This window comes from Populus alba, chromosome 1 (assembly GCF_005239225.2).
Source record: "Populus alba chromosome 1, ASM523922v2, whole genome shotgun sequence".
Lineage (NCBI taxonomy): Eukaryota > Viridiplantae > Streptophyta > Magnoliopsida > Malpighiales > Salicaceae > Populus > Populus alba.
Window position 1 is genome coordinate 12,785,921 of NC_133284.1, and position 26,127 is coordinate 12,812,047.

At 34.0% G+C, this 26,127-nt stretch overlaps 2 protein-coding genes across 3 annotated transcripts; both read left to right on the forward strand.

Annotated features, from left to right (window-relative positions):
* The first annotated feature begins 2,184 nt into the window (after positions 1 to 2,184).
* Positions 2,185 to 9,748, forward strand: LOC118039240 (ABC transporter B family member 2). The gene is made up of 12 exons (XM_035045890.2): positions 2,185 to 2,701; positions 2,974 to 3,028; positions 3,227 to 3,402; positions 3,959 to 4,159; positions 4,290 to 4,549; positions 4,919 to 5,459; positions 5,717 to 6,096; positions 6,490 to 6,932; positions 7,316 to 7,557; positions 7,641 to 7,888; positions 8,219 to 8,631; positions 8,949 to 9,748. Exons 1-12 carry the CDS (start codon positions 2,438 to 2,440, stop codon positions 9,521 to 9,523), a joined length of 3,798 nt encoding a protein of 1,265 aa, XP_034901781.1. The 5' UTR covers positions 2,185 to 2,437; the 3' UTR covers positions 9,524 to 9,748.
* A 7,015-nt stretch (positions 9,749 to 16,763) lies between these two features.
* On the forward strand, positions 16,764 to 25,949 carry LOC118039242 (ABC transporter B family member 2). 2 transcript variants are annotated; one of them, XM_035045892.2, is made up of 12 exons: positions 16,764 to 17,381; positions 17,549 to 17,603; positions 17,879 to 18,054; positions 20,515 to 20,715; positions 21,035 to 21,294; positions 21,705 to 22,245; positions 22,450 to 22,829; positions 22,977 to 23,389; positions 23,707 to 23,948; positions 24,030 to 24,277; positions 24,486 to 24,898; positions 25,264 to 25,949. In XM_035045892.2, the coding sequence occupies exons 1-12, from the start codon at positions 17,100 to 17,102 to the stop codon at positions 25,800 to 25,802; spliced, it is 3,750 nt and encodes a 1,249-aa protein (XP_034901783.1). In that variant the 5' UTR covers positions 16,764 to 17,099; the 3' UTR covers positions 25,803 to 25,949. The 2 variants fall into 2 exon arrangements, with proteins under 2 accessions (XP_034901783.1, XP_073265699.1); XM_073409598.1 differs by lacking the exons at positions 16,764 to 17,381; positions 17,549 to 17,603; positions 17,879 to 18,054 and adding an exon at positions 19,278 to 20,364.
* The last annotated feature ends 178 nt before the right edge of the window (positions 25,950 to 26,127 follow it).

The following is a 26,127-nucleotide window of genomic DNA, read 5'->3' on the forward strand; positions in this document are numbered from 1 at the left end:
CCTCCATGCTTGATGAGCTAAATAATTAATGAACTGCCTTGATGGGACATGGATAAGTCACTTGCGTACTTCTCCGAAACAACCTACATGAAGCTTTTTTTTTTCTTCACGATCCTATTTTGTGTTTATATTGTGAGAATGATGAGAGGAGTCAAGGGGGAAGAGGGGACTAGAGCCACGAATCTGTGGGCAAAGGAGAGGTTCGAGTGTGTTTGGGATTGAAGTGTGAGCCGTGTGTTTGAGTTTATTGATGAGACCCATGAAAATACAACAAAAAACATATATTTTTAGTTTTTAGTGGGGTATAATTTATGCTTTAAAGGGATTGCACCTAAAAAAATCTTAACCACACCTCAATTCTACACACATTCAAAGTCAAGTGAAAAAAATAACATTATCATCTACGCTCAAAAACTTTTTTTCTTTCTTTTTCTTTTTTGATACATTAATATGAAGATTTTTTCTTCTAAAACTTATCCTTTTAAACTAATAAAGCAAACTCCCTTTGAGATTAAAACAATGAATATTGTAATCAAGCCTCTTAATTAAATGAATGATATGTCTCTTGAAATTTAATTGAATAAAAGAGGTCTTAACTCTCTCTTTATATATATATATATATATACAACTAACCCTTTAAGCTTGGGTCCTTAACATACTTCGGCCTAACAATACGATTGATCTCAATGGTGCAGGCGCACAACCTAGTGCTTTTTAGGCCTAACCGTGTGATTTAAGCCTATTATTTTAAGTCTAGAATTCCTGGACTCAACTCTAGCCCCCCTAGGATTTTTTACTGACCCGAGCTTTTTAGCCTAAATCCTATTTCATCTACATTATCGGATGTTTATCCCATTTCTATCCTATTAATATTTGTGTAAGGAATATGTATCTCTTATCAATGCTTCTGTTAGAGATATTTGTCCCTCATCAATACATGTATAAGAGATATTTATTTTTTATTAATGTTATTAGGGTGTAATGATTTTCTAACCCTTTTCTTCAAGTAAAAGGACAAGATTCATTAGGTATAAATACATTCTGAGTCACCCAGGTAAAATATTCATAATTTTTCCATTCTTAACTTCTACACATAAGACTGTTTTCTTACAAAGCATTTATTTCATACCAAAACAAAAATAAGCAACCTTGTTTTTAGGATTTAATGCTCTTTTGCATATTTATTGCACGTTTTCTTTATATAAAGATATCGACTTAAACATATGAAGGTCCTTAAAAGGGACTGTTTTGTAGGTGTTAGGACTCTTACATGAAACTACCACTTTTTATAGTTATGAATAACGGATCAAATATCAAGATTTGATTTAGCCTATTATTCAACCACCAAAAAAATTTTATTTCTAAACATCTTGAATTTTAAAACATCATCAATTAGAAACATTTTGTTTCTAAAATTAATACTTTTAAATAATGCGAATTCCATTTTAAATAAATAAACGTGTAATAAAATGTAACCTATATTGAGCCTTATAATTGAATAGCATGTTCCTCCCACCAGTTTTGAATCTACAACAAAACATTACTAATAAAATAATTATTAAGGTAGGATGGGGATTTGAATTTAAGCTATTTTTCTTGATTCAATAATGAAATATAAAATATTGTAATTTATGCTAAATTTAACAACCACATATCCAGAGATGGAAATTTTGATGTTGATTTTTTTAAAAAAAAATATTTTAAAAATATTTTTATTTTTTATTTTTTAATTTAAGAATTTTTTTATATTTATTTTCATCGTCATTATTATTAGATTTTTTAGCTTTTTTTTATTTTATTTAAAGAGAATAGTTTTCCATTTTTATTTATCTATTCAATATTAATAAGGTTTCATAGTTTTTTTATATAAATATAAATAAGTATAATAGCATTTTGGCAAGTGATACATTAATACTTTTTTGGCCATTTGACAAGTGATATATAAATAAGTATAATAGTTTTTCATTTTTATTTTTTTATTTACTTCAAATTAATATGTTTTTAGTGTTTTTAAATTATTTTGATGTGCTGATGTCAAAAATAATTTTTTTTAAAAAAAATATCATTAAACTTGTATTTTAACACGAAAAATTATTTAAAAAGCAACTACAACTATACTTTTAAAATTTAAAAAGACAGTCTCTTCTCTCCTCCTCTATTGCTATGGACATTGCAGCTACAACATCCAGTCACAGGATAGTCCTCATCCCCATTCCCCTATATAAATAACCTGCCTTAGCACCATTAAAGGACTTATTTAACTTCTCGCACCATAACCTTCTCCCAACTATTACTCTCCTTCACATTCACAACTTCAATTAATAACCTTCTCTTGATCTAAACCTTTAAGCCGAATTTTATAGCTAATTTATTAATTAGCCACGTACACTCTCTTCTTACATATACAGCATCGTCTTTTCTTCAATTTCAGGCCACAATGAGTTCACAAAGCAATATTGAAGAGGCAGATGATGTGGAGAAGAAGAGGCAGGAAGAGAAAAAGAAGCAACAGAAAGTTCCATTCTGGAAGCTATTTGCTTTTGCTGATTTTTACGACTGTTTGTTAATGGGGTTGGGATCTCTTGGTGCTTGTGTTCATGGAGCTTCAGTCCCTGTCTTCTTCATTTTCTTTGGAAAGTTGATAAATATCATCGGAATGGCTTATCTCTTTCCCAAAGAAGCTTCTCACAAAGTAGCCAAGGTTTGCTAAAATTTGTCCTTGTTGTGCATGCAAACATGCGCCCGCCCATTTCTTGCACCTCCTTCCCCTCCCTCTCCCTTGCTTCCTAATTTCTCTGCTCATTGCATGTGTGGTCCTCTTCCAAATGAAGGGTATTTTTTAATTTTCCAAAATATGATGGATTGTCTTGTTTATTTGAAATATGATTCTTGACAGGATATATTAACTGGTTAATTGTTTTAGCTATTGCTTTATACTTTCTTTTTTTTAATTGTTTATTTATTTTCTTTCAGTACTCATTGGATTTTGTATATCTCAGTGCGGTTATATTATTCGCATCGTGGATAGGTAAGCACAGTTTTTTTAATTTCTTCAATCGATAATTAATCCGTAGCATTTCATGATATATAACGACATTTAATTAATTCCTTCGTCAATTTCTAAGCCTTTTCATCTCAGTGACTGTAATTTGTTGAGAAGTTTAATTAAATTCTAGTTGTCTTGAGGTAATAACCTTGATGATACAAATTATATGAACATGAATAGAGGTGGCATGTTGGATGTATACCGGAGAAAGACAGGCAGCGAAGATGAGAATGGCGTATCTGAAATCAATGTTAAGTCAAGATATAAGTCTATTCGATACTGAAGCGTCAACAGGAGAGGTCACAGCTGCTATTACAAGTGATATTATAGTTGTGCAAGATGCCATTTCTGAGAAGGCATGTATTCCTTATTGCTAATAATATATCTATTCTTCTCTCTTCTCTCTTTTTTCTTTTCTTTAAATATGTGTGTAAATGGTTTCAAATTTCCAAAAAAAAAAAAAGAAAAGTATTCTGCTAATTTTTATAAATGGTTATTCGGCCACTCAAAAATTGTCCAGCTCAAAAAAGAAAATTAGCATTTTGGAAATTTGAGGGCGTCCTTTTGGGGATGGAACTATTTTGGAAAGGTGCATGCTAAAAACCGATAATAACTGAAGTTTGAACCATTGAAGAATGGACAGACCACATAATCCACAAAACCCACAAGAGTAGTTTTGATGAGAATTCAAAATTTTGAACGTTAGCTTTTCCTTGTTTCTGGCTAACTTTCTTGGGTGCCTTTCTTTGTTGTGCCTGTGCCTTACAGCAAGTTGCTTTAGTGCTCCTGAAATGAATTCTGGTAAACTGATTATGCTGGCCTGTCAAATTTAAACTCACCGTGCTGGTGTGTGAAACAAGTGTCTGTTTCTCCCTCGTATCTTTGTAACTTGGATGTTGGTGAATGATGCAGGTTGGAAACTTCATGCACTATGTAAGCCGGTTTCTTGGTGGATTTATAATTGGGTTCGTTAGGATATGGCAAATCAGTCTGGTGACACTATCTATAGTCCCTTTAATTGCACTTGCTGGTGGTATCTATGCATATATAACAATCGGCCTTATTGCTAAAGTTCGTAAATCTTATGTCAAGGCCGGCCAAATTGCTGAGGAGGTACGTATCTCTTATCATACTAAACGTAGACAAAACTGATTTAAAATTAAGCAATTGTACCAAATGTTGGTTTTGTTTTATAATGTGTGAATTAAATGCAACTGACAAAATACAAAATCATTCTCTTCAGGTGATCGGAAATGTTAGAACAGTACAAGCATTTGCAGGAGAAGAGAAGGCAGTGAGGTCATATGTAGACGCTCTTAGAAATACGTATCAGTATGGGAGAAAAGCAGGCCTGGCCAAGGGTCTCGGATTGGGGACCCTGCACTGTGTCCTTTTCCTTTCATGGGCGTTGCTTGTTTGGTACACTAGCATAGTTGTCCACAAGAATATCGCCAATGGTGCTGACTCTTTCACCACTATGCTCAATGTTGTCATTTCTGGCCTGTAAGTGTGTGTTCTAATCTTCTTTTGTAGCTCCTTTCATATTTCATGTAAATCAAGTCATTCTACCGTGGCTGACGTGATATTTAGTTACCACATGGTGTTCGTTATGAATTTTTCCATTTTTAATGGGTTTAAATAGCGTGTAGCTCCTCGCATCTACATTTTCAACAATGATTCTAGGAGAATGCCCCTATTTTTTGTTTTTCTTTTTAAGATGGATTTGAACACTACTGAAATTGTAATATTAACTGAAAGCTAATAGAAAGCAATCTATTTCTTGAATATATCCGTCCTGCGTGTCCTTATCATTTGAATTCTCCAGCCGAAATCGTGATTGAGGACACTAAAAACTGTCTCATTTCTTTTCAGGTCACTGGGAATGGCTGCGCCAAATTTTTCTTCATTTCTCCGAGCCACAGCAGCAGCCTACCCTATTTTCGAGATGATAGAGAGGAACACATCGAGTAATACCAGCACAAAATCTAGCAAGAAACTAGAGAAAGTTGATGGCCACATTGAATTCAAAGATGTATGTTTTAGGTACCCTTCTCGTCCTGATGTAACAATCTTCGACAAATTCTGCTTAGATATCCCTTCTGGGAAGATTGTAGCTCTTGTCGGAGGAAGTGGGTCTGGAAAGAGCACGGTAATATCTTTGATCGAACGATTCTATGAGCCTTTATTTGGGCAGATACTGTTAGATGGGAATGATATTCGGGACCTTGACCTCAAGTGGCTTAGGAAGCAAATAGGGCTAGTTAATCAGGAGCCTGCACTTTTTGCATCAAGTATTAGAGAGAACATTCTCTATGGGAAAGATGATGCTACGCTTGAGGAGATTACACGTGCTGCTACACTTTCAGAAGCAATGTCTTTTATCAACAACCTCCCAGATAGATTTGAAACACAGGTACTAATTTTCACTACCATGAAAATATTCAATTAGACAAGTTATGCATTAATATATGTATCTTCTAATTAAAAGAGAGGATAATGCAAAAGAAAAGTTTCTTTCTGTACACGAATCAAATTGCTTAATGAAGTACACGGCCTTCTAATTGATGAACTTCATGAAAATTGCTTCAATCACAAACTCTATGTATAGGAAGCAGAATATGATGAATTGAAGGAATTTCACGTGGAAATATAATATTAATGTACCTCCAGGTTGGTGAGAGAGGAATACAGTTATCAGGTGGGCAAAAGCAAAGGATTGCATTATCACGTGCTGTTGTGAAAAATCCATGCATTCTTTTGCTTGATGAAGCTACAAGTGCACTGGATGCTGAATCTGAGAAAAGTGTGCAAGAGGCTCTTGATCGTGCGATGGTCGGAAGAACCACTGTAGTTGTGGCTCATCGGCTTTCTACGATAAGGAATGCTGATGTCATTGCGGTAGTTCATGAAGGGAAGATAGTAGAAATCGGGAGCCACGAGGAGCTCATTTCAAACCCTCAAAGTACCTACGCTTCACTCGTTAATCTCCAGGAGGCAGCTTCCTTGGGAGGCCATCCCTCACTCGGTCCTGCCTTAGGACCACCACTCAGGTATTCATTTATGCTCTGAAAATATTTCACTAAAGATGAAATGTCAAAACCGCTAGATTGAATTCAATTTACCTGAGGTTACTAGTGATTAAACCATATCCCTTTTAAATTTTAATTTGTTGCTGAAAAATGGCTTCCATTTCACTATGGGTAATTGAAAAGTTCGTACCAGCTTTAAAACTTCAAACAGACTGCTAAAGTTTCGGTACTATCCGACCCAAAAGTACTTGTTTCTACTAGAAGACACTTGGTGATTGAAAAATGATAGTTACAGTTCTATGATGGCACAGAGGGAGCTTAAAAGAGTGAATATGTGCCTCAAACATCCTGATTTTATCCATATTATTGTTATGAAGCTGTATTTAGTAACTTTCCTCTTGATTACTTTTTTAGCATGAAGTATTCTCAAGACACAAGATCAAGCTTTGGAGCAAGTTTTCGCTCTGGAGCAAGTTTTCGTTCTGGAGCAAGTTTTCGTTCTGACAAGGATTCAATTGGCCGCGCTGGTGCTGATGCATTGGAGCCCATGAGGACAAAGAATGTTTCACTGAAAAGATTGTATTCAATGGTTGGCCCTGATTGGATTTACGGTATAGTTGGAACCATTGGTGCATTTGTTTCTGGATCCCTGATGCCGCTTTTCGCTCTTGGAGTCACTCAGGCTCTTGTAGCCTTTTACATGGACTGGGACATGACTCGCCATGAAGTCAAGAAGATTGCGATCCTGTTTTGTTGTGGTGCAGTAATTAGTGTTATATTCTATGGCATCGAGCATCTCTCCTTTGGAATCATGGGAGAGCGACTCACTCTTCGAGTTAGAGAAATGATGTTCACCGGTAAATACTTGGCCTTACTCTTACCGGTTGGTTTACCGAATGCCTTACCGATTGCTTTCATTTCATCACATAGAGAGAGCTGTGTATTTATTCGTGTCTTTTACCATAATTTTCTTTTTCTTTACAAATATTTGGAGAGGCGCAGTTGCTCTATTGAATGCATAAAGAACTCATTAAGTGTTCGAGAGAGAGCAGTTAGTATTTGAATTCTGTTCTAAGTGTTTGATTTTTCGCATTAAGCCATGTGCTCATCATAAACATGGTGCACCTTTGCAGTGTTCCGTGAACTGGTATAATATAGCACATGCACTGCTAAATTGTTCATTAGTTTACAAGTTGAACTGTTTTACTGATTTTGACTGTTCTGCTGTCTCTGATTACAGCCATTTTGAGGAACGAGATTGGTTGGTTTGATGATTTCAACCATACAAGCTCTATGCTCACATCTCGTCTAGAGAGTGATGCGACTTTGTTACGGTCTATAGTTGTTGATCGCTCAACCGTTCTCTTGCACAATGTTGGTTTGGTTGTCACATCATTTGTCATCGCCTTCATATTGAACTGGAGGATCACACTTGTTGTCATAGCCACGTATCCACTGATCATTAGTGGTCACATAAGCGAGGTTTTCCTACTTTCCTTCATTTATCTATAGAGAAGCAAGCTCTCTGTTCACAATTTAACAAAAAAAAATTTCTGCATGTTCAGAAACTCTTCATGAAGGGCTATGGTGGCAACTTGAGCAAAGCATATCTAAAGGCTAACATGCTAGCTGGTGAGGCTGTGAGTAACATTCGCACTGTTGCTGCATTTTGTGCTGAAGAAAAGATACTTGACCTTTACGCCCGTGAGCTTGTAGAACCTTCCAAGAACTCATTCACCCGTGGTCAGATTGCTGGCATATTCTATGGCATATGCCAGTTCTTCATTTTCTCATCTTATGGGCTTGCTTTATGGTATGTTGTTTTATCTTCATCTCATAAACCTTTATTAATTTAAAATACAGATCATCAAATAACGAATAACCACTTGGTTCTTAGATCGAAAAATACCGTTATCATTCTTTCATCAGACAATTGCAGTGAAAATCAGACAAATAAAACCAAATGGAATCAGAACTCTTTGACGTGCTTCTTCTTTATGAAAATGACATTTATAATCACAATCACTCTCTTTTCTGGAAGCAGGAAAAAACTCATTTCAATGATGTTTCTCTAACTGGCTCTTTCCCATATTGAAGAGTTTAAAGCAAATTGCAATGCCTATTGTTGTTTGACATTTTGCAGGTACGGTTCTGTTCTGATGCAGAAGGAGCTCGCTGGCTTTAAATCTATAATGAAGTCATTTATGGTTTTGATTGTAACAGCATTAGCCATGGGTGAAACTCTAGCGTTGGCCCCAGATCTTCTGAAAGGGAACCAAATGGCAGCATCTGTCTTTGAGATACTGGATCGCAAGACACAGGTGATGGGGGATGCTGGAGAAGAGCTTAAAAATGTGAAGGGTACAATAGAGTTGAGAGGTGTCCAATTTAGCTATCCTTCAAGACCAGATACATTGATTTTCATGGACTTTGATCTAAGAGTGCGTTTAGGCAAGAGCATGGCTTTGGTGGGACAAAGTGGTTCTGGTAAAAGCTCTGTCCTTTCTCTGATACTTCGATTCTACGATCCAACAGCAGGAAAAGTGATGATTGATGGTGAGTTTCTTTTGACACCATATGAGAATATGTTTCGCAGATTTGCGAAACACCCAGTAAGATATTTTTTTAGCTAATAATATAATTTCCACGCTTTCGAACCTTCAACATCATAAATTGCAAGAAAGGAAAAAGAAATCTTAAAATTTGTATGCAAGGAATAGATAGTTACTAAACCACCTTGATGATCTTTAGCTATGTATGTCTTCAAATCTCGAATTGGCGACATCTTGTAGCAAACACTAGTCCTCAACATTGTCTCCACACAATTTCTTAAAGCTGCCTGTCTGATTGGCTTCTTGTCGGAATTCCCACAGGCATAGATATCAGGAAACTCAAGGTGAAATCTCTTCGAAAGCACATAGGCCTAGTCCAACAAGAGCCAGCTCTCTTTGCCACAACGATCTATGAAAACATATTGTATGGAAAAGAAGGAGCCTCTGAAACAGAATTAATTGAAGCGGCTAAGTTCGCCAATGCTCATGGTTTCATTAGCTCTCTTCCTGAGGGTTACTCGACGAAAGTTGGTGAACGAGGGGTGCAATTATCCGGTGGCCAAAAGCAAAGGGTGGCCATTGCCCGAGCCGTCCTAAAAAATCCAGAGATATTGCTTCTTGATGAAGCCACCAGTGCTCTGGATGTGGAGTCTGAGCGTCATGTGCAACAAGCTCTGGACAGATTGATGAGGAACCGAACAACAGTCATGGTGGCGCACAGGCTATCGACTATAAAGGATGCAGACCAGATATCAGTTATACAAGAGGGGAAAATAATAGAGCAAGGGACTCATTCTAGTCTTGTAGAAAACAAAGACGGGTCATATTTCAAGTTGTTTCGTCTTCAGCAACAGCAAGGACTTGAACAGAATCATGACAGCATTGAACATATATAGATTATGATGAACATTTCTGCAGGAGCTTTCTTCTCAGATGTATCATGTATGGTTTCGTTTCTTTTCCTTTTCGCCCCGCAGGGCATGTATTTTCGGGTTTGATGTGAATTGCTTCTTTTTTACTATGTGAAAATAACATAATATATAATAATAACACATGCATGAGAATGCTGTACGCTAGAAAATGGCAGTCCCCAATCCCCATTAATTATTTTTAGCTTTTAATTATCTTTCCTCTGTTTTATTTTTTTGAGCTAGTGTCAGTTGTTCTGTAAAAGTTCAGGTTCTTGCTCCCAGATACCTAAAGTGTGATCTTGCCACTATTTTGGCATTTTACTGTCAGAACAGAAAACAAAGATGGTATTGTAGGAGACTAGATTACTGTAGCGTAATATATATTGGATGGAAAAAAAAAAACAAACACATGTTTCTTTACACAGAATTTCAATATAACACTTTTTAATAAAAAAAAATATCGAGATGCTGATAAATTACATCGATTTTGATCAATTTAATTAATTATCTATTTATCCATGATCCAGCTGGAAAAATAGAATAAATAGTTTTTGGATCAAAAAATCTATTTTGTATTTAGTTTTTATTTAAAAATAATTAAAAAACACAACATCAAACCCTTTTCAAACCACCTAATAACCCAAAAATAGGTTAAAAAATCAAAATTCAACCTGAATTGAAAAAACTTTCCGAACTTAACTCTACTCTTTAATGCAAGTTTAAAAACAAAAATTATTATTATCAAACTCCTCTTATTAAATAAAACGTATTGATATCAATAATAATAATTTTCATCACTAAAATATGATCAAATCTGTAAGTTTTTCTCTTGTCTTAACTTTCAAGCAACTTTCTCTTTTTTATTTTCCTACCTCAAGGATTAAGATGCAACAAAAATAAACTTTGAATCCAAATTATAATTATGAGGATTACAAAAAACTTTTTCTAAGAATTTTTGATAAACCATGTTATTTCTCATAGTTTTATATTTTGGGGGGATCAGTGGAGCTACAGTAAAATGCCTAGAAGTTTCACGTAATTAGTAAATAGTAATTAGTCAAGGCAAAGATAAGGTGTGTTGGACTCTTAAGGCGCAACGTTGACAGGCCCACATGAGAATTACGAAATTAGTTAGGCCCAATAAATTCAAAATTACTAAAATCCAATAGGCTCCATGGAGCTTATATATTACCTCTTGGGATTAGAGCATCTCCAATGCAAAATGCTATTTTGAAAAGCTAAATTGATAAAATAACATTTTAAATAGTATAAATATAGCTTTTTTTACTATATCTATTCCAATGGAAAAAAGCCATTTGAAGAGTCATTAATATTGGAATGAAAGAAACAAGTGTTTTATTATTTTTAATAAGTTTGATGTTATTTTTTTTTCCACATGGCTATATTTAATTGGTTTATTTTTTTAGTGGTCCCACTTTGTTGGTTTTGGTTCTTTGAAGAGATATGTAGGAATAACATTTGTGGGAGAGAAAAGGTATTTTAACATTTTATTTGACTTCCTCCTTAAAGTATGCAAAATAAACAAAGAAAAGTTAAAATATTAGTTTTTTATTTTTTACTTTTCATTTAGCTTCTCCATTAGAGATGCTATTAGGATCTTTTTCATTTTACCCTCATCACGTATCAAAAGCTGAAATATGTATGATTACATAATTAGTACCAAAATAATGATTAATACATAATCACATGGAATAGTTTTTCCAAGTCAATTATGGCTTTCACTGCAAAAGCTAGTAATAAAACAGTAGCCGGTTGGGCCTTTAAACTCCTCAACACAAGTTTCTGGAGGCGTTTTTTTTTTGGAATTTAACAAAATAAAAGAAATTGAGAAAATAACATGATTTAAAATTTTTTTTGAAAAATAATATAATTTAATGAGTCACATATAATATATGCAACTCATAAAAAACCTACTCAAGAAATTACAATTTGAGTGTAATTTCACATGGAATAGTTTTTTTGGGATTTTTTTTTTCTATATTTCAACTTTGGAATAAGAAGGAGACAAAGGACACGTAAGACTTAAGAATGTGCTGGCCCAAATCAAAGTCTGGCCTTTTCACATTGATTATGAGCGGTTCAAAATGTGCAACGTGTAATAAAAACAGGAGGAGATTTTGTTTGGACCGTTCAAGCGCATCACCAATTGCTTTTGCACATGTTTGGATGGAATTTTCTTGTAGAAGCGAAAGCTATGGGCACCTCAGCTTTTTTTAAATTAGCATAATAGAAAACAAAAGGCTAAAATATCACTTTTTTTTAAGCCTCTCAAGTCTCAACTCCCCTGCAACAAAAAACCTACTCAAGAAATTACAATTTAAAAACATAAAAAAATATTAACACATTTCATAATTCATTAAAATTAACTATTCATAATTAAACATAAATTCATATAATATTTAATTTAAATTTAAATTAAAATTTATGATTCTTATAACGTTAAATTATTAAATTATATAATTTAACCACGTCTTAAAATTATCCTAGTTCGTGAATGATCCTAAAGCATTCATGAATAGACTTGGAATGCTTATGGACGATCTTGCACCACCACAACTCTTCCAAATTGATGACGAGCTTGTAACACTCGTGGAGAGACCAATACCAAAATCACCTCAGCTCATAGATGGGCCTAAAAGCTTATAGACGGGTATAGAATGCTAGTGGATGAGCCTTGAATGCTAGTAGACAGGCTTAGATTGCTTGTAGACTAGATGACATACCCAACCAAACATCCATATCTATAATTTCTTGTGACAACATTAAGTTCCTAGTATTACTACCCAAACTAGATGGATCAGCTACATGTAATGTTTGTATGGTCTTTTAACTATAACTTAGCACCCAAATAAACTCCATATTATAGGAGTTTCCTTATCTAGATTTATTATTTAAGTAAAGTTCTAGATTATACAACCCATTATTATTGGCAATTCCAAATATTTAATTCATGCTTCTGTCACTGTAAATGGAAAAACCAACATAACAAGTTGGACTAACCCTAGTTTACATCCTCTAAGTAATTTTTCAATTTCAATACAACTTTTGGTTAGTTTAATCACATAATATTCTAGATAGCTCGATAAGAAACATCTAATATAGTAGTTAGAAACTCTTTACTTTCTTCATTGTATGTGATGTCATTATCAGTATTGACAATGGTACCGCAATAAAAGTATAAACAATAATTTACCAATACTGTGGGGGTTAATTAAGATGCATAATTTTGACAAAAGTTTATTCAATGAAACCCTAACAACAATTTTCTCCATAAATAATGAAATTATCCACTCAATTGATGTATTTCATATTTAATTGATATATTTTATATGTAATTCAATAAAAACCCTAATTTAATCTTAAAAAACCCAACACTATCCCTAATTCACAATCGGTAAAAATCCAAATTCATTAGTTTCCTCCATAAATAATGAAATTATCAACTCAATTAGTGTATTTCATAACTAATTTATACATATTCAATAAAATTCCCAATTTAACCTAGAAAGGTGTAACTCTAACCTTTATTTATAATAGACAACAACCAGAAATCATGAATCTTCTTGACAAATAAAGAAATTAACAACTCAAATTAATGTATTTTATAGCAAATTAATATAATTTAAATATGATTCATAAAAAAAACTTATTATTTTTTTTAAAAAAAACTTTTTTAAAACCCTAAAGTAATCAAAATCAACAATTAGCATAAATTACCACGAATACCATGAAATTAATTGAGAGGAAGTATGTAATATAACTTTAGATGTTGAATATGAGTAGTGGTGGTCGCCAGTGGCGAAGTTGAATGAAAATAAAAAAACAAAACCTTTAGTGGGGGGAGAGAGAGTGGTTTCTTAACTTAAAATTTCAGTTTTTGAATTCACTTAAAAATTGCATCCTTAACAGAGAATTAAAAAAAAAAAGAAAAAAAAAAAGGCATAGCAACTGTGGGAAAATAGTTCCAAAAGCTATTTGTCTAACTTTGAACTGCAGAATCATGGCACGTGGGCTTCTTTTCGTCTCTCTCTCTCTCTGACGTCAGCATTATTTAAAACAAGAACCGACGAATTTGGAATGATTTGAGGTTTTTATTTATTTATTTATTGTAAACTTTTGGAATCAATATTTGTAAGAACCTTGGTTGTTTTGGATTTTTCCTTCTGAAAAAAGTGAAACTGAAACCGGTATAAAAACTTTTGAAAATCACTTTGTCTGGTACTTTTTGGAAGAATCCTAGTTGCCTATTAGTCTTTAATTTATTTTTTTAAAATAAAAAAATCTAATAATAATAAAAAAAACATGAACTAAAAAAAATACATTTAATATTTATTTTATTAATTAACAATATAAAATTAATAATTTAAATCATAATACCGTAATAACTTTATAAAAAAATATTAAAACTCAATTTTCAATTAATTTAATATCAAAAAATAAAATTAAAAAAATAAATTAAAATGATAAAAAACTCGAATTAACAAAAATAAATTATAAAATTTAATTTTTAATAAATTTAATTTTTTAAAAAAAAACCAGTCGGTTGAGATAGGAGAGCGGTGATTTTCTCTCCAAAAGTGGATATGGTTAATAACTTAGAGAGTGTTTAGGAATGTGGTTGTTGTTGCTTTTTGAAAGTGTTTTTCACTCAGAAAACTATGTCAATAATGTTTTTTTATTTTTAAAAAATTATTTTTCAGATTAGTATATTAAAATAATTTGAAAATATTAAAAATATATTAATTTTAAAAAAAATAAAAAAAATTTATATTTTTTTTAAAAAGTACTTTCAAACAGGCTGTTAATATGCTAGATTCCTCGGCCCAGTCCTTCAATCCTGCCTTCTTTTCTGCCTTGTATAAAACAATACAAGGCTGCATTAAATGCTACCGGCGAGGAAAGTAGAAACTGCAGAAAACATAGGTGGATGCTGTCAATTTAATGCACGAGAGTGAAAGCTGACATTTGACATGACAGAAGAGCCTTTAACAGGGCACGATGCTTACTACTCTGTATACAAAATCAAATGAAAAGACAATTTCACACGTCTATGAAAAGTTTTTGCAAAATATCATATTTCAATTACACCATTTCAGTAATACCTCCATTCCAACACATCATCTTGATTAAGTATTGTACCACGACACCAAATTGATTAATGTCGTGCCTTTTAACTGTAAAACATTATCATTTAAATTAAAAATATATTTAAAATAAATATGTTTACAATCCTAGTAAACATGTCCCCCTGTTAATTTTTATTATGCAACCATGTATAAAAATATCAGCAAGTTTTATATCCATGTACTATAACTTGCATTAATTATTTTCTTTTCATATATCATCGTCATACTCTTAAAAAACATCACTATCATGATGTGAAAACTCAATGAGTAGATGATCCGTCAACTCATGCAACATCTTATATAATAGCATCTTATGTTTAATGTGAAATTAGATAAATTTAATATATTTTATAAAAATATTATAAGTAAATTATTTGTTTTGCCATATATATGTTGTCGATTAAGTTCTATTATGGCTATTGTTATTATATATGTTACATCTATAATATACATGATCCTTTTTTACATCCATCTTGTTGCAAAAACAAGTAGACACATTCATCGATCTCACTTGAATTCCCATTTAGATGAGTCTGTTTCAACTCGAGGTCTAATGAAATCACTTTATTCTAATTTGTCTAGCAATAAATGAAATGATATGTCATACACTCATATATATGTAGCTCTAACTTATGTAATGATCATTAATAAATTGTGTAAAGTCTAGGTGATTCTCGCCATAACATAAAAGATCATGTGAAAATAAATATTAAAATTTTTAATGTGTGCATGTTTTATCATTCAATGTAATTATTGGTTTGAATTCTTTCTTTTTTCTTTGTTATTTTTTAAGTGGGTTTCTCTCTCTCTCTCTTTTTTAGTGATGAACCAGAAAAATATCAAAATGAACTTTTATACCATAATAAAACTTTTATGAATTTTGGGGTAGCCCTATATTTTTTTTTAGTGTTTTATTTTTTAGTACTCTATTTGGTATTTTTATCGTAACTAAATCTAATTGGGACGTTGTAGAATAATTAAAGGAAAAAAAAGTTTTAAAATGTGAAAAGAGAAAGAGTATAGGTTCAGTGTTAAATTTTCCAAGTTTTTTTTTTTGTTTTTTTTAGTATAGTAAGGTATTTATATCCTGTGCATGTTTTAAGGGAGTACTTGAGAGTGAGTTTCAATGGCTGGCTTAGATGCATGGAATAAAAAACATTGCCCGAAGGAAATTCCTTTTTTTCTAAAAAAAAAATAACCCCACTAACCTTCTGATGTTCATCTATTAAATGATATTAAAAGTGATCATTGTCAAAGAACCATCTTAACCTAATAACTTAGGCTGTTAGGTAAAGTTTCAAAATATGATTTATATTATTCTCTAACACACCCCTTCAAGTGAAAGTCTTTTGGGCTTGAAACTTGCACAGGCCGATGTTACCTTGTACTTAATTTTTATCAAATAAATAGGGATGGTGAGATTCGAACTCGTGACCACTTGGTCATCAAGACTCTGATACCATGTCAAAAAATCATCTCAACCTAATAACTTAAGCTATTAGGTAAAATCTCAGGAAATGATTTATATTATTCTCTAACAATCATCAAGTAACGAGGGCCACCAGACAGTATCTGCTTTAGCCAGCCAATTCCAACCCATCACTTGAAATAGTTAAGGCCTCACAATTGTACAGTTCAAAATTAGCTAGGTGGATTCTTTGGTGATTGTGTTTGACCTAAGTAATGATTTCCAGCCGGGCTTTATTTTATCAAAATTATTTTACCCAAGTGGGATTAAAGGTGTGTTTGAATTACGGTATTGATTGTAAAATATATTTTTTATTTTTTTTTAAAAATTAATTTGATAAATCTTAAAATATAATAAAATAATTTTAAAAAATTTAAAATTTTAAAAAAACAGGACTGATACCAACACTTCTTGTATCAAATCAATTGTTATTACAATCCACGTTTTGATTTGTCTCGATTAATTTCTAGATTCTTACACGACCCTCTTAAAGAAGGGGTATTGTTGCAAAAGCTCAAACTACGGACTAAGGGAACAAGCTGGAGTAGTATTAGTAATAGCGGAACTTGCAAATTATATAGTAGCAGTGATGATAGATAAAGTTAGTTGAAATAGCAATGCATTCAATTGAAAGAAGACGAAATTTTTATCGTTCAGATGTATTTTTCATATATTAAATGTTGCTTTTATTATAATGAGATTTTTTCATATAAATTTTTGCTCTTTTTTTTGTTTCTTTTCCCGGCTGGCTTGACCAGGAGTATGAGATGAAACAGCTCTTGAATTTACTGCAACGTCTTACAAGTAACAGATGATTTCTTCAACCAAAAAAAAAAAAAAAAAAAACAGTGCATAGTTCTGTCAGTCCCTGCTTTTATATAATATCAGCTCTGCCATCATTTCTTCATCGAGAAGGAAATTAGTGAACTCTCTCTTTCAGGCTACAATGATTTCAATTTCCGGAAATGAAGACATCGATAATATGATTATGGACAAGATCCAGACGAAGAAAGAGGAAGCTGCAGGAAAAAAGCAACAGAAAGTTCCCTTGCTAAAACTTTTCGCATTTGCCGATTTTTACGACGTCGTGTTGATGGGCTTGGGATCCATCGGTGCTTGTATTCATGGAGCCTCTGTGCCTGTCTTCTTCATCTACTTTGGAAGATTGATCAATGTCATTGGACTGGCTTATCTCTTTCCTCAAGAAACTTCTCACAAAGTTGCCAAGGTTTGCACTAACTTATTATTATCTATAAATCCATGCATGTGAGCTTCTAACAAAGCTTCTTCTTCCTTCCTGTAAATGGTGACATTGTTCATTCCATGGAGCTAGCAGGGTTATTATTCTTATTATTCTTTGGGTTTTCATCTCCTTAACTCGAGCTCCTCTTGCAGTACTCGTTGGATTTTCTATATCTCAGTGTGGCCATGTTATTCTCGTCATGGACGGGTAAGCTCAAACTTTTTTATTTTTAATAAGAAAGTATTTAATCAGTTCCTTCGAACGAGTTACTTGTGTATTTCTCTAATTTAACCGTGGTTTGATAGATTGCACGACCTTCTGTTCTGTAACTCAGCTAGCCCCATAACATTTTTTCTTTCCTCCTGAAACTCCTGCTCTAAACTCTTTATGATCAATATCACATCGGTAAATACGGTGTGGATATGTACTGGTAATCATAATGATGATGATGATGATGTAAATAAATAACCATGGATGCACAGAGGTGGCATGTTGGATGCATACTGGAGAACGACAGGCAGCAAAGATGAGAATGACCTACTTGGATTCAGTGCTGCGTCAAGACATGAGCGTGTTCGACACTGAAACATCAACCGCGGAGGTCATAACCTCAGTTACTAGCGATATTCTTGCTGTGCAAGATGCCATTTCCGAGAAGGTATTGATCTCCACTCCAATCTTTCTGGTCCCATGATAATACGAGATGATGATCATCAGCTGTCTAATTAAATTCAGTTCCTACAATTGATTTTTATTTCTTTTCGATTTAGGTTTTGTGAGACTAAAATGGAAAACAATAGTAGAAATACTCATGCTTCGTACAATGGCAATAAATTATGCTTGATCAGACCTACCAGTTGCTCTTAACGTTTCCATGGATAATTTATGCTGCAAGGGGAATAAATATTCTGACATTCAGTAGCTGAAAGTTTTTTTTTTTTTATTTTGGAATTTTATCCTATTTGTTTTTCTGTTTTAAAAACATTTTTAAAAAAAATTAATTTTTTTTGTTTTAAATTAATATATTTTTAAATTATTTTGAGTTGTTGATATTAAAAATAATTTTTTTTTAAAATAAAAAATATTAATTTAATATATTTTTAAATAAAAAAACTTTAAAAAATAACAGTAAAAATAAATGTACGGGGTGCAGGCGGCTGGGCTATACCTAAAGGTCACTCTACTCGCTGCCTGTATCATCATCATTTATATCTCGCTGGGGTCGTACGAGAGTGTTTGGTAAAGACTTTTACACTTTGTGCCCTGATGACGATAGAATTTACTATTGTTTAGTTTGACGCTGCAAATTGCGTGGCTAAAAACTAGAGAACTCTGATCTAAAATTACAATCTGGAGATTTTTATTTTATTTTATAAATTATCTTAGGAAAAATATCTTACAATTCAATTTAAATACAAATAGAATATCCCAATGAGTAAAATCTTAATTAAATTGAGGTAGGTCTCCTAGCATGTCTCTCTCCTTGCCACTATTCTTGTTTATGCCTTCCTCGTAGTGTAAGATAGTTCAAGTGTTTGTTAATTTTCTGCTAATGAAAGCTATATTCAATTTAATATCTATAATTGGGTTCTTTGCATTGTTTCCTAAGTTCTCACAATGACTAGACGGTCTCCACTCCTTAATCATGAAATCAAAAGTTATTGCAAATTAATACCTATTTCATTGAATATTCCAACCTATTAATTAATGAAACATATATCATAGTTCAAAACTAGAGTTTTTTTAACAATTAAGAGTTCAGTGGTAAGAGTTTGAGACTAAAAAGTTTGCTTTTCATGTGGTTTCTAATATGATGGTTACTAGAGGCTTACATGGTTGCTAACTTCAAGGCCCGTGAGATTAGTCGAGGCACGTGCAAGCTGACCCGGACACTCATATTAATAAAAAAAAAATCTAGAGTTTTAAAGCCTAAAATTATAACACTTAACTACAGGAAAAATTATAGAGAATTCTAATATATTCTAAGAAGTCTTTATTTCATAATTTAATTTTTGAAAAATAACATATAAAGTTGTTTAAATACAAGAAAAAAAAAAGTTCTAATTAGTAAAGTCTTAATTAAATTAAAATCCTAATCAAAATAGAAAAAAAATCCAAAAGCAGCAAGAAAAAAAATGAAACAGTAGTTTTCGAGTCTAATTTAGACCTTAAATAAAAAATAGTTGGCAAATTAACTAGCTTCCTTTCTATAATTAGGTTTTTAGTTTGATTTAATTCAATAATAGAATTAAAAGTTATTTTCGCTTTCATCAAATTATACAACATTCTTGTTCAGAACTCCTTGAAACTAAAAAATCTTAATTAAACAATAAAATAAAAATAACAATGCCAAAACAATAAAGAAAACGCCCCACAACACAGTTTTTCTATTTTGTTTTGTTTATGCGTAGTATTTTTGGTGAATCTGTACGTAGTTCATTATTTATCTACACTTGCAAATCATACAACACAAGGTTCATCATGAAAATAAGCTTTATATATTTCACCTTGATATGAGAAATCAACTACGGCTGTTGCTAAATATTTCTCATGTTCTTATTAGATTTCTTTATTCAAAATAATAGCCATGTATATTTGCAGTCGCAAGTAATAATACGTTGGAACATGCCCAAGGAAAGTAGAAAGTAGAGACTCTTTTCTGGGCTCCACGGAAAAAAAGAAAAAAGAACTCTTAAGAACTTATATAATCTCCTCAATGAAGAGGGGTTAATTTTATTACAATTTCTGGATCGATTTATTGTAGGAATATGTAGTTTCAACTTTCAAGGTGTATTTAGGAAACAGGAAAGCAGTTTCGACACTCCTATATTTTGTTACCATAACTCGCATGTATGCTGGTTGTGTATGTCAGAAAATAGTTATGTTACACAGAACTGGTTCATGTGAATCATTGCTGTATCCAAGTATTATTACTGGCTGCTACTATGGGTTCCTAGATCTGGGCCATGTAATAATTTCTGTAAAACTCCATACGTTTGTGTGTGAATTAAGCTTCTCAAATCCACACTTATTGTGGCACAATATTTGTTTTTTGCACATTTATTTGCTTCTGTTTCGTCGGTTTTGTAACTTTCTTGAACGGTGTTGAGTGATGCAGGTAGGGAAATTGATGCACTATATAACCCGATTTCTAGTTGGCTTTATTATTGGATTTATTAGGGTGTGGCAAATCAGTTTGGTGACATTGTCTATGCTCCCTTTAATCGCTCTTGCTGGTGGCATCTATGCATATTTAGCAACCGGCCTTATTATGAACGTTCGCAAATCTTATGTCGAGGCTAGTCAAATCGCGCAGGAGGTAAGCTTTTGCTGCTATAGGAAACCAAAACAACACGAACAAAAATTTGCTAGTTAGAGTTTATTAGAGTTGTATATATGGAGTTAATCTTGGATTTGATTCAGACAATTCATGTACTGGAGGGTTTGAACAGATCAAAAAGTATAGATACTAGCTACTTGTTAAATGTATCAAATATCAACCAAAAACAACTGATGGAACAACAATCTCTGTCAAGTGTTCTATCAAAGCTAAGATGATAACTAAATTCCAAGTAATTAAGGGATGGAACAGGCTGATTCTTTCTCTCTCACAGTTTATGACGGGATTTAATTTTCAGGTAATTGGTAATATTAGAACAGTGCAATCATTTACTGGAGAAGAAAGGGCAGTGAGATCATATAAAGAAGCTCTAAGGAATACCTACAAGCACGGAAGAAAAGCTGGTTTGACGAAGGGTCTTGGAATGGGAACCCTGCAGAGTCTTCTTTTCCTCTCGTGGGCTGTACTTGTTTGGTATACTAGCATAGTTGTTCATAAGAACATTGCCAATGGTGGCGACTCCTTCACCACCATGCTCAATGTCCTTATTGCTGGAGTGTAAGTCTTTGCTGCTGTCATTTGTCATGGAATCCACATACGTCATGGAATTGATTCGTTCAACTCTATTTAACCTCACATTCATTTAAGCACATTGTGTTTTACATGACTTCTAGCCATCTTTGCTTTAAATAAGTTTGTATCACTTGAATTAATCAGCTTTAAGTATCATGCATATTTTCCCCCACCATTGACGACTCTGTAAGTATCATATTTTCGTTAGTCTATTGGAAAGAAAGATTTCAATGGAAATCATATATAGAAGAAGTTGGAAACAAAAGATGATTTTATATTTTCTTAATGGATGCTTGCATCCATTTTCCATATATACCAATCTAATCATATGCTCGATTCTACTATATTTTTCCATCCAATTTACGTTGAAATTATCGACATGCATTGCTTTTCAGATCCCTGGGAATGGCAGCACCAGATATTTCTGCATTTTTTCGAGCCATGGCAGCAGCTTACCCCATTTTTGAGATGATTGAGAAGAACACAGTAAGCAAATCAAGCTCAAAAACTGGCCAAAAACTAGGAAAATTGGAGGGTCACATCGAATTCAGGGACGTATGTTTTTGCTACCCATCACGTCCTGACGTAATTATTTTCAATAAATTTCGTCTTGATATACCTTCTGGGAAGATTGTAGCTCTTGTCGGAGGAAGTGGATCAGGAAAGAGCACGGTTATATCTTTGATCGAACGCTTCTATGAGCCTCTATCCGGAAAGATACTGTTAGATGGGAATGATATCAGGGACCTTGACCTCAAGTGGCTACGGCAACAAATTGGACTAGTAAATCAGGAGCCTGCCCTTTTTGCAACAAGTATTAGAGAGAACATTCTCTACGGAAAAACTGATGCCACCCTTGATGAACTTACAAGTGCTGCTAAACTTTCAGAAGCTATGTCCTTTATCAACAACCTCCCTGATGGATTGGAAACTCAGGTACTAATTTGTCATTGCAAACAATCACGAGAGTACTGCTATACCTAGACTCGCACACACGCGTGTTGTCATTCCAATTCCTGAAAAACTCAGGTTCAAGTCGAAGGAAAACCTCTTCAAAAATTGCAGCATGATCATAAACTTGAGAAAAATAAGGGATGGGGAAATTAAGGAAGGGTTTATATGTTGTTAAATGACTTGCAGGTTGGTGAGAGAGGAATACAACTATCAGGTGGCCAAAAACAAAGGATTGCAATATCACGAGCAATAATAAAGAATCCTTCAATTCTTTTACTAGATGAAGCTACAAGTGCCCTAGATGCTGAGTCTGAGAAAAGCGTGCAAGAGGCACTTAATCATGCCATGGTGGGAAGAACTACTGTAATTGTGGCTCATCGTCTTTCAACCATTAGGAACGCAGATGTAACTGTTGTTCTTCAGGAAGGGAAGATAGTGGAAATCGGAAGCCATGAAAAGCTCATCTCAAATCCAAATAGTGCATACGCATCACTTGTTCACCTTCAGGAGGAAGCATCAGTGCAATGCCACTCCTCTGTAAGTCCTTCCGTGGGATGGCCTCTCAGGTACTTCTTCATTAACATTCTGAAACTTCACGTGATCATTTAGTAACTTATGGTTAATTGTTTGTCCCAAATGACAAACTTTGAAATTCTGCCCTCCAAAAGATTGCTTTTTCTTTAATTTTAAACTTGGACTTCCATTTCTAACAGACAGTATTCAGGAGGTTTGTCCTACACAAGGACAAGCTTTAGTTCCAGTTTTCGTTCTGAAAAAGATTTACGTAGTCATGCTGGTGTTGATACAATGGAGCCTATCAGGCCAAAACCTGTTTCACTGAAAAGACTGTATTCCATGCTTGCCCCTGATTGGATTTATGGCGTTGTTGGAACCATTAGTGCCTTTGTTGCTGGAGCGCTGCTGCCACTCTTTGCATTAGGAATGGCTCAATCTCTTGTAGCCTATTACATGGACTGGCACACAACCTGTCAAGAGATCAGAAAGATTTCAATCCTATTTTGCTGTGGTGCAGTAATTAGCATTTTCGCCTACGCCATTATGCATCTGTGTTTTGGAATCATGGGAGAGCGACTTGCTTTTCGTGTGAGAGAAACTATGTTTTCTGGTAAATATGCTTTTTTTTTTTTTCTTTACTTCTATATTACAAAGCATTTCCATTACATATTTCTGTTTTAGATGCATTTTCTTAACATATCCCTTTGGTGAATTCATAAGACCATTTCTAGGATTTAAAATGCTGTTGGTTTGTATAGTTCATTCTTTTGATCATCTACGTTTCCATGCTACCATCAAGGGTCTTGTAATTCGTCCCAGAAAAAGGGATCATGTAAAATATACATTGAAGGCTGGAGTTGTTTTCCTTTCCTTACAAAATGAACTCTCTAGCTTTTTAACCAACTTCTATGATCTGCTTGGTTACAGCCATTCTGAGGAACGAAATTGGATGGTTTGATGACTTGAACAATACCAGTCCAATGCTCACAGGGCGTCTACAGAGTGATGCAATTTTGTTGCAAACAATAGTTGTGGATCGCACAACAATTCTCTTACACAATGTTGGTCTGGTTGTCACCTCATTTATCATTGCTTTCATCTTAAACTGGAGGATCACACTTGTTGTCATAGCCACATATCCACTCCTGATCAGTGGTCACATCAGCGAGGTCTCCTTTCTTTCCCGTATTTTGTACAGAATAATGTTTTTTTTTGTCAACATCTAATGTTAATCCATTTTATGAATTCAGAAACTCTTTATGCAAGGCTTTGGTGGCAACTTGAGCAAAGCATATTTAAAGGCTAACATGCTGGCTGGAGAGGCTGTCAGCAACATCCGCACTGTTGCAGCATTTTCTGCTGAAGAGAAGATCCTTCATCTTTATGCCCATGAGCTTGTGGAACCTTCCAACCGCTCATTTCTTCGTGGTCAGATCGCAGGAATATTCTATGGTGTATGCCAATTCTTCATATTCTCATCTTATGCGCTTGCACTATGGTACATAGTTTTATCTTCATCCGATGTTTTACATTTTGGATCACATAATGAATAACTACTAGATTCCTAGCATTGAAACATAGCATGAGCAGCAACACAGAGGTCACCATGACTGACACTGCAAACCCACTGCTCCTCTCATTTGTCCAATTGGCTTTGAGCAATAGTTCGAGAGGAATTCATTTTACTCTTGTTTAAATTTCTGCAGGTATGGTTCTGTTTTGATGGGAAAGGAGATTTCTGGATTTAAATCTATCATGAAGTCATTTTTTGTTTTGATTACAACTGCAATAGCCATGGGAGAAAGTCTGGCGATGGCTCCAGATATTCTGAAAGGGAACCAAATAGCAGCGTCTGTCTTCGAGCTGCTGGACCGCAAGACAAAGGTGATTGGGGATGCTGGAGAAGAGTTGAAAAATGTGGAAGGTACAATTGAGCTAAGAGGCGTCCAATTCAGCTATCCTTCTAGACCAGATTCATTGATTTTCAAGGACTTCGATTTAAGAGTGTGTTCAGGCAAGAGTATGGCTTTAGTGGGCCAAAGTGGCTCCGGTAAAAGTTCTGTTCTTGCTCTGATTCTTCGTTTCTATGATCCAACAGCAGGAAAAGTGATGATTGATGGTGGGTTTCTCTGGGTTTTATTTCATCTATTGCATGAGACAGGCATCAATATTATAGCAGCGTTTTGGAAAAAAAAAGATTAAGCAAAGAAACCAGTTGTTAATTTGCCATTAATGTTATGTTTTTCATCTTAAAGATACCTTTCAATCCGAATTTCGCTTATACAAACTTAAATCTTTTCAAATTCAGAAATGCAAAATAGATTCTTCATGTTCTTCTTCTGAAAATAAACAGTTTCTCCAATTTTCAGTAGAAAAGGAATGGTGCTCAGCAGTTTTCCATGCAGTCATCCTGTTCAGTAGCTTTAGACAATTTTCTAAAGGTTCAAGTCTGGTCTCATTAGAATCTCTTCAAATTTCCTGCAGGCATAGACATCAAGAAACTCAAGCTGAAATTCCTTCGGAAACACATTGGTCTTGTCCAACAAGAGCCACCTCTTTTTGCCACCTCAATCTACGAGAACATCTTATATGGAAAAGAAGGGGCCTTGGAAGGAGAAGTAATTGAAGCGGCTAAGCTTGCTAATGCTCATAGTTTCATCAGCGCCCTTCCCGAGGGCTACTCGACAAAGGTCGGTGAACAAGGGGTGCAACTATCCGGTGGCCAGAAGCAAAGAGTGGCCATTGCCCGAGCAGTTCTGAAAAACCCAGAAATCTTGCTATTAGACGAGGCAACCAGTGCTCTAGACGTGGAGTCAGAGCGTGTCGTGAAACAAGCTCTAGATAGATTGATGACAAACCGAACAACAGTCATAGTAGCACACAGGTTGTCCACTATAAAGAATGCTGATGAAATATCAGTTCTACAAGACGGGAAAATAATACAGCAAGGCACCCATTCCAATCTTATAAACACCATGGAAGGAGCATATTTCAAGTTAGTCAGACTTCAGCAGAGAGAATAACACCATCAACAGCAGGAATATAGATTGCCCTGCCTCTCATGCGCATGTGATATCTCCATTGTTTTATCCTTCTATATGTACATGGTCTCCTCTGTGTTGTCTGCTTGAAAATAATAATATTTCGGGACATGCGGTCCAATATTAGAAGTTGCATTTTCTCATTCACTTGTGCCCTAAATATTCAGACAAATGTTTCCCTCCATATTTTATATCGTGTATCGTTGGAATTTTGTTTTCAATTTAGTCGTTTGGTTTTTCAAATTTTCACTTTAGTCCTTGTTGTGCTACATCACCTTGATTCTTCAAAAATAATTTTAGTTAATCC

What these genes read in the sequence shown, in the direction of transcription:
- LOC118039242 (XM_035045892.2), top strand. Translation starts at nt 17,100, where the DNA reads ATGATTTCAATTTCCGGAAATGAAGACATCGATAATATGATTATGGAC. An exon ending in AATGTCCTTATTGCTGGAGT is followed by an intron (nt 21,295 to 21,704) that starts GTAAGTCTTTGC and finishes ATTGCTTTTCAG; the next exon opens with ATCCCTGGGAATGGCAGCAC. An exon ending in TCCGTGGGATGGCCTCTCAG is followed by an intron (nt 22,830 to 22,976) that starts GTACTTCTTCAT and finishes CATTTCTAACAG; the next exon opens with ACAGTATTCAGGAGGTTTGT.
- LOC118039240 (XM_035045890.2), top strand. Translation starts at nt 2,438, where the DNA reads ATGAGTTCACAAAGCAATATTGAAGAGGCAGATGATGTGGAGAAGAAG. An exon ending in GCCTTAGGACCACCACTCAG is followed by an intron (nt 6,097 to 6,489) that starts GTATTCATTTAT and finishes TTACTTTTTTAG; the next exon opens with CATGAAGTATTCTCAAGACA. An exon ending in TCTTATGGGCTTGCTTTATG is followed by an intron (nt 7,889 to 8,218) that starts GTATGTTGTTTT and finishes GACATTTTGCAG; the next exon opens with GTACGGTTCTGTTCTGATGC.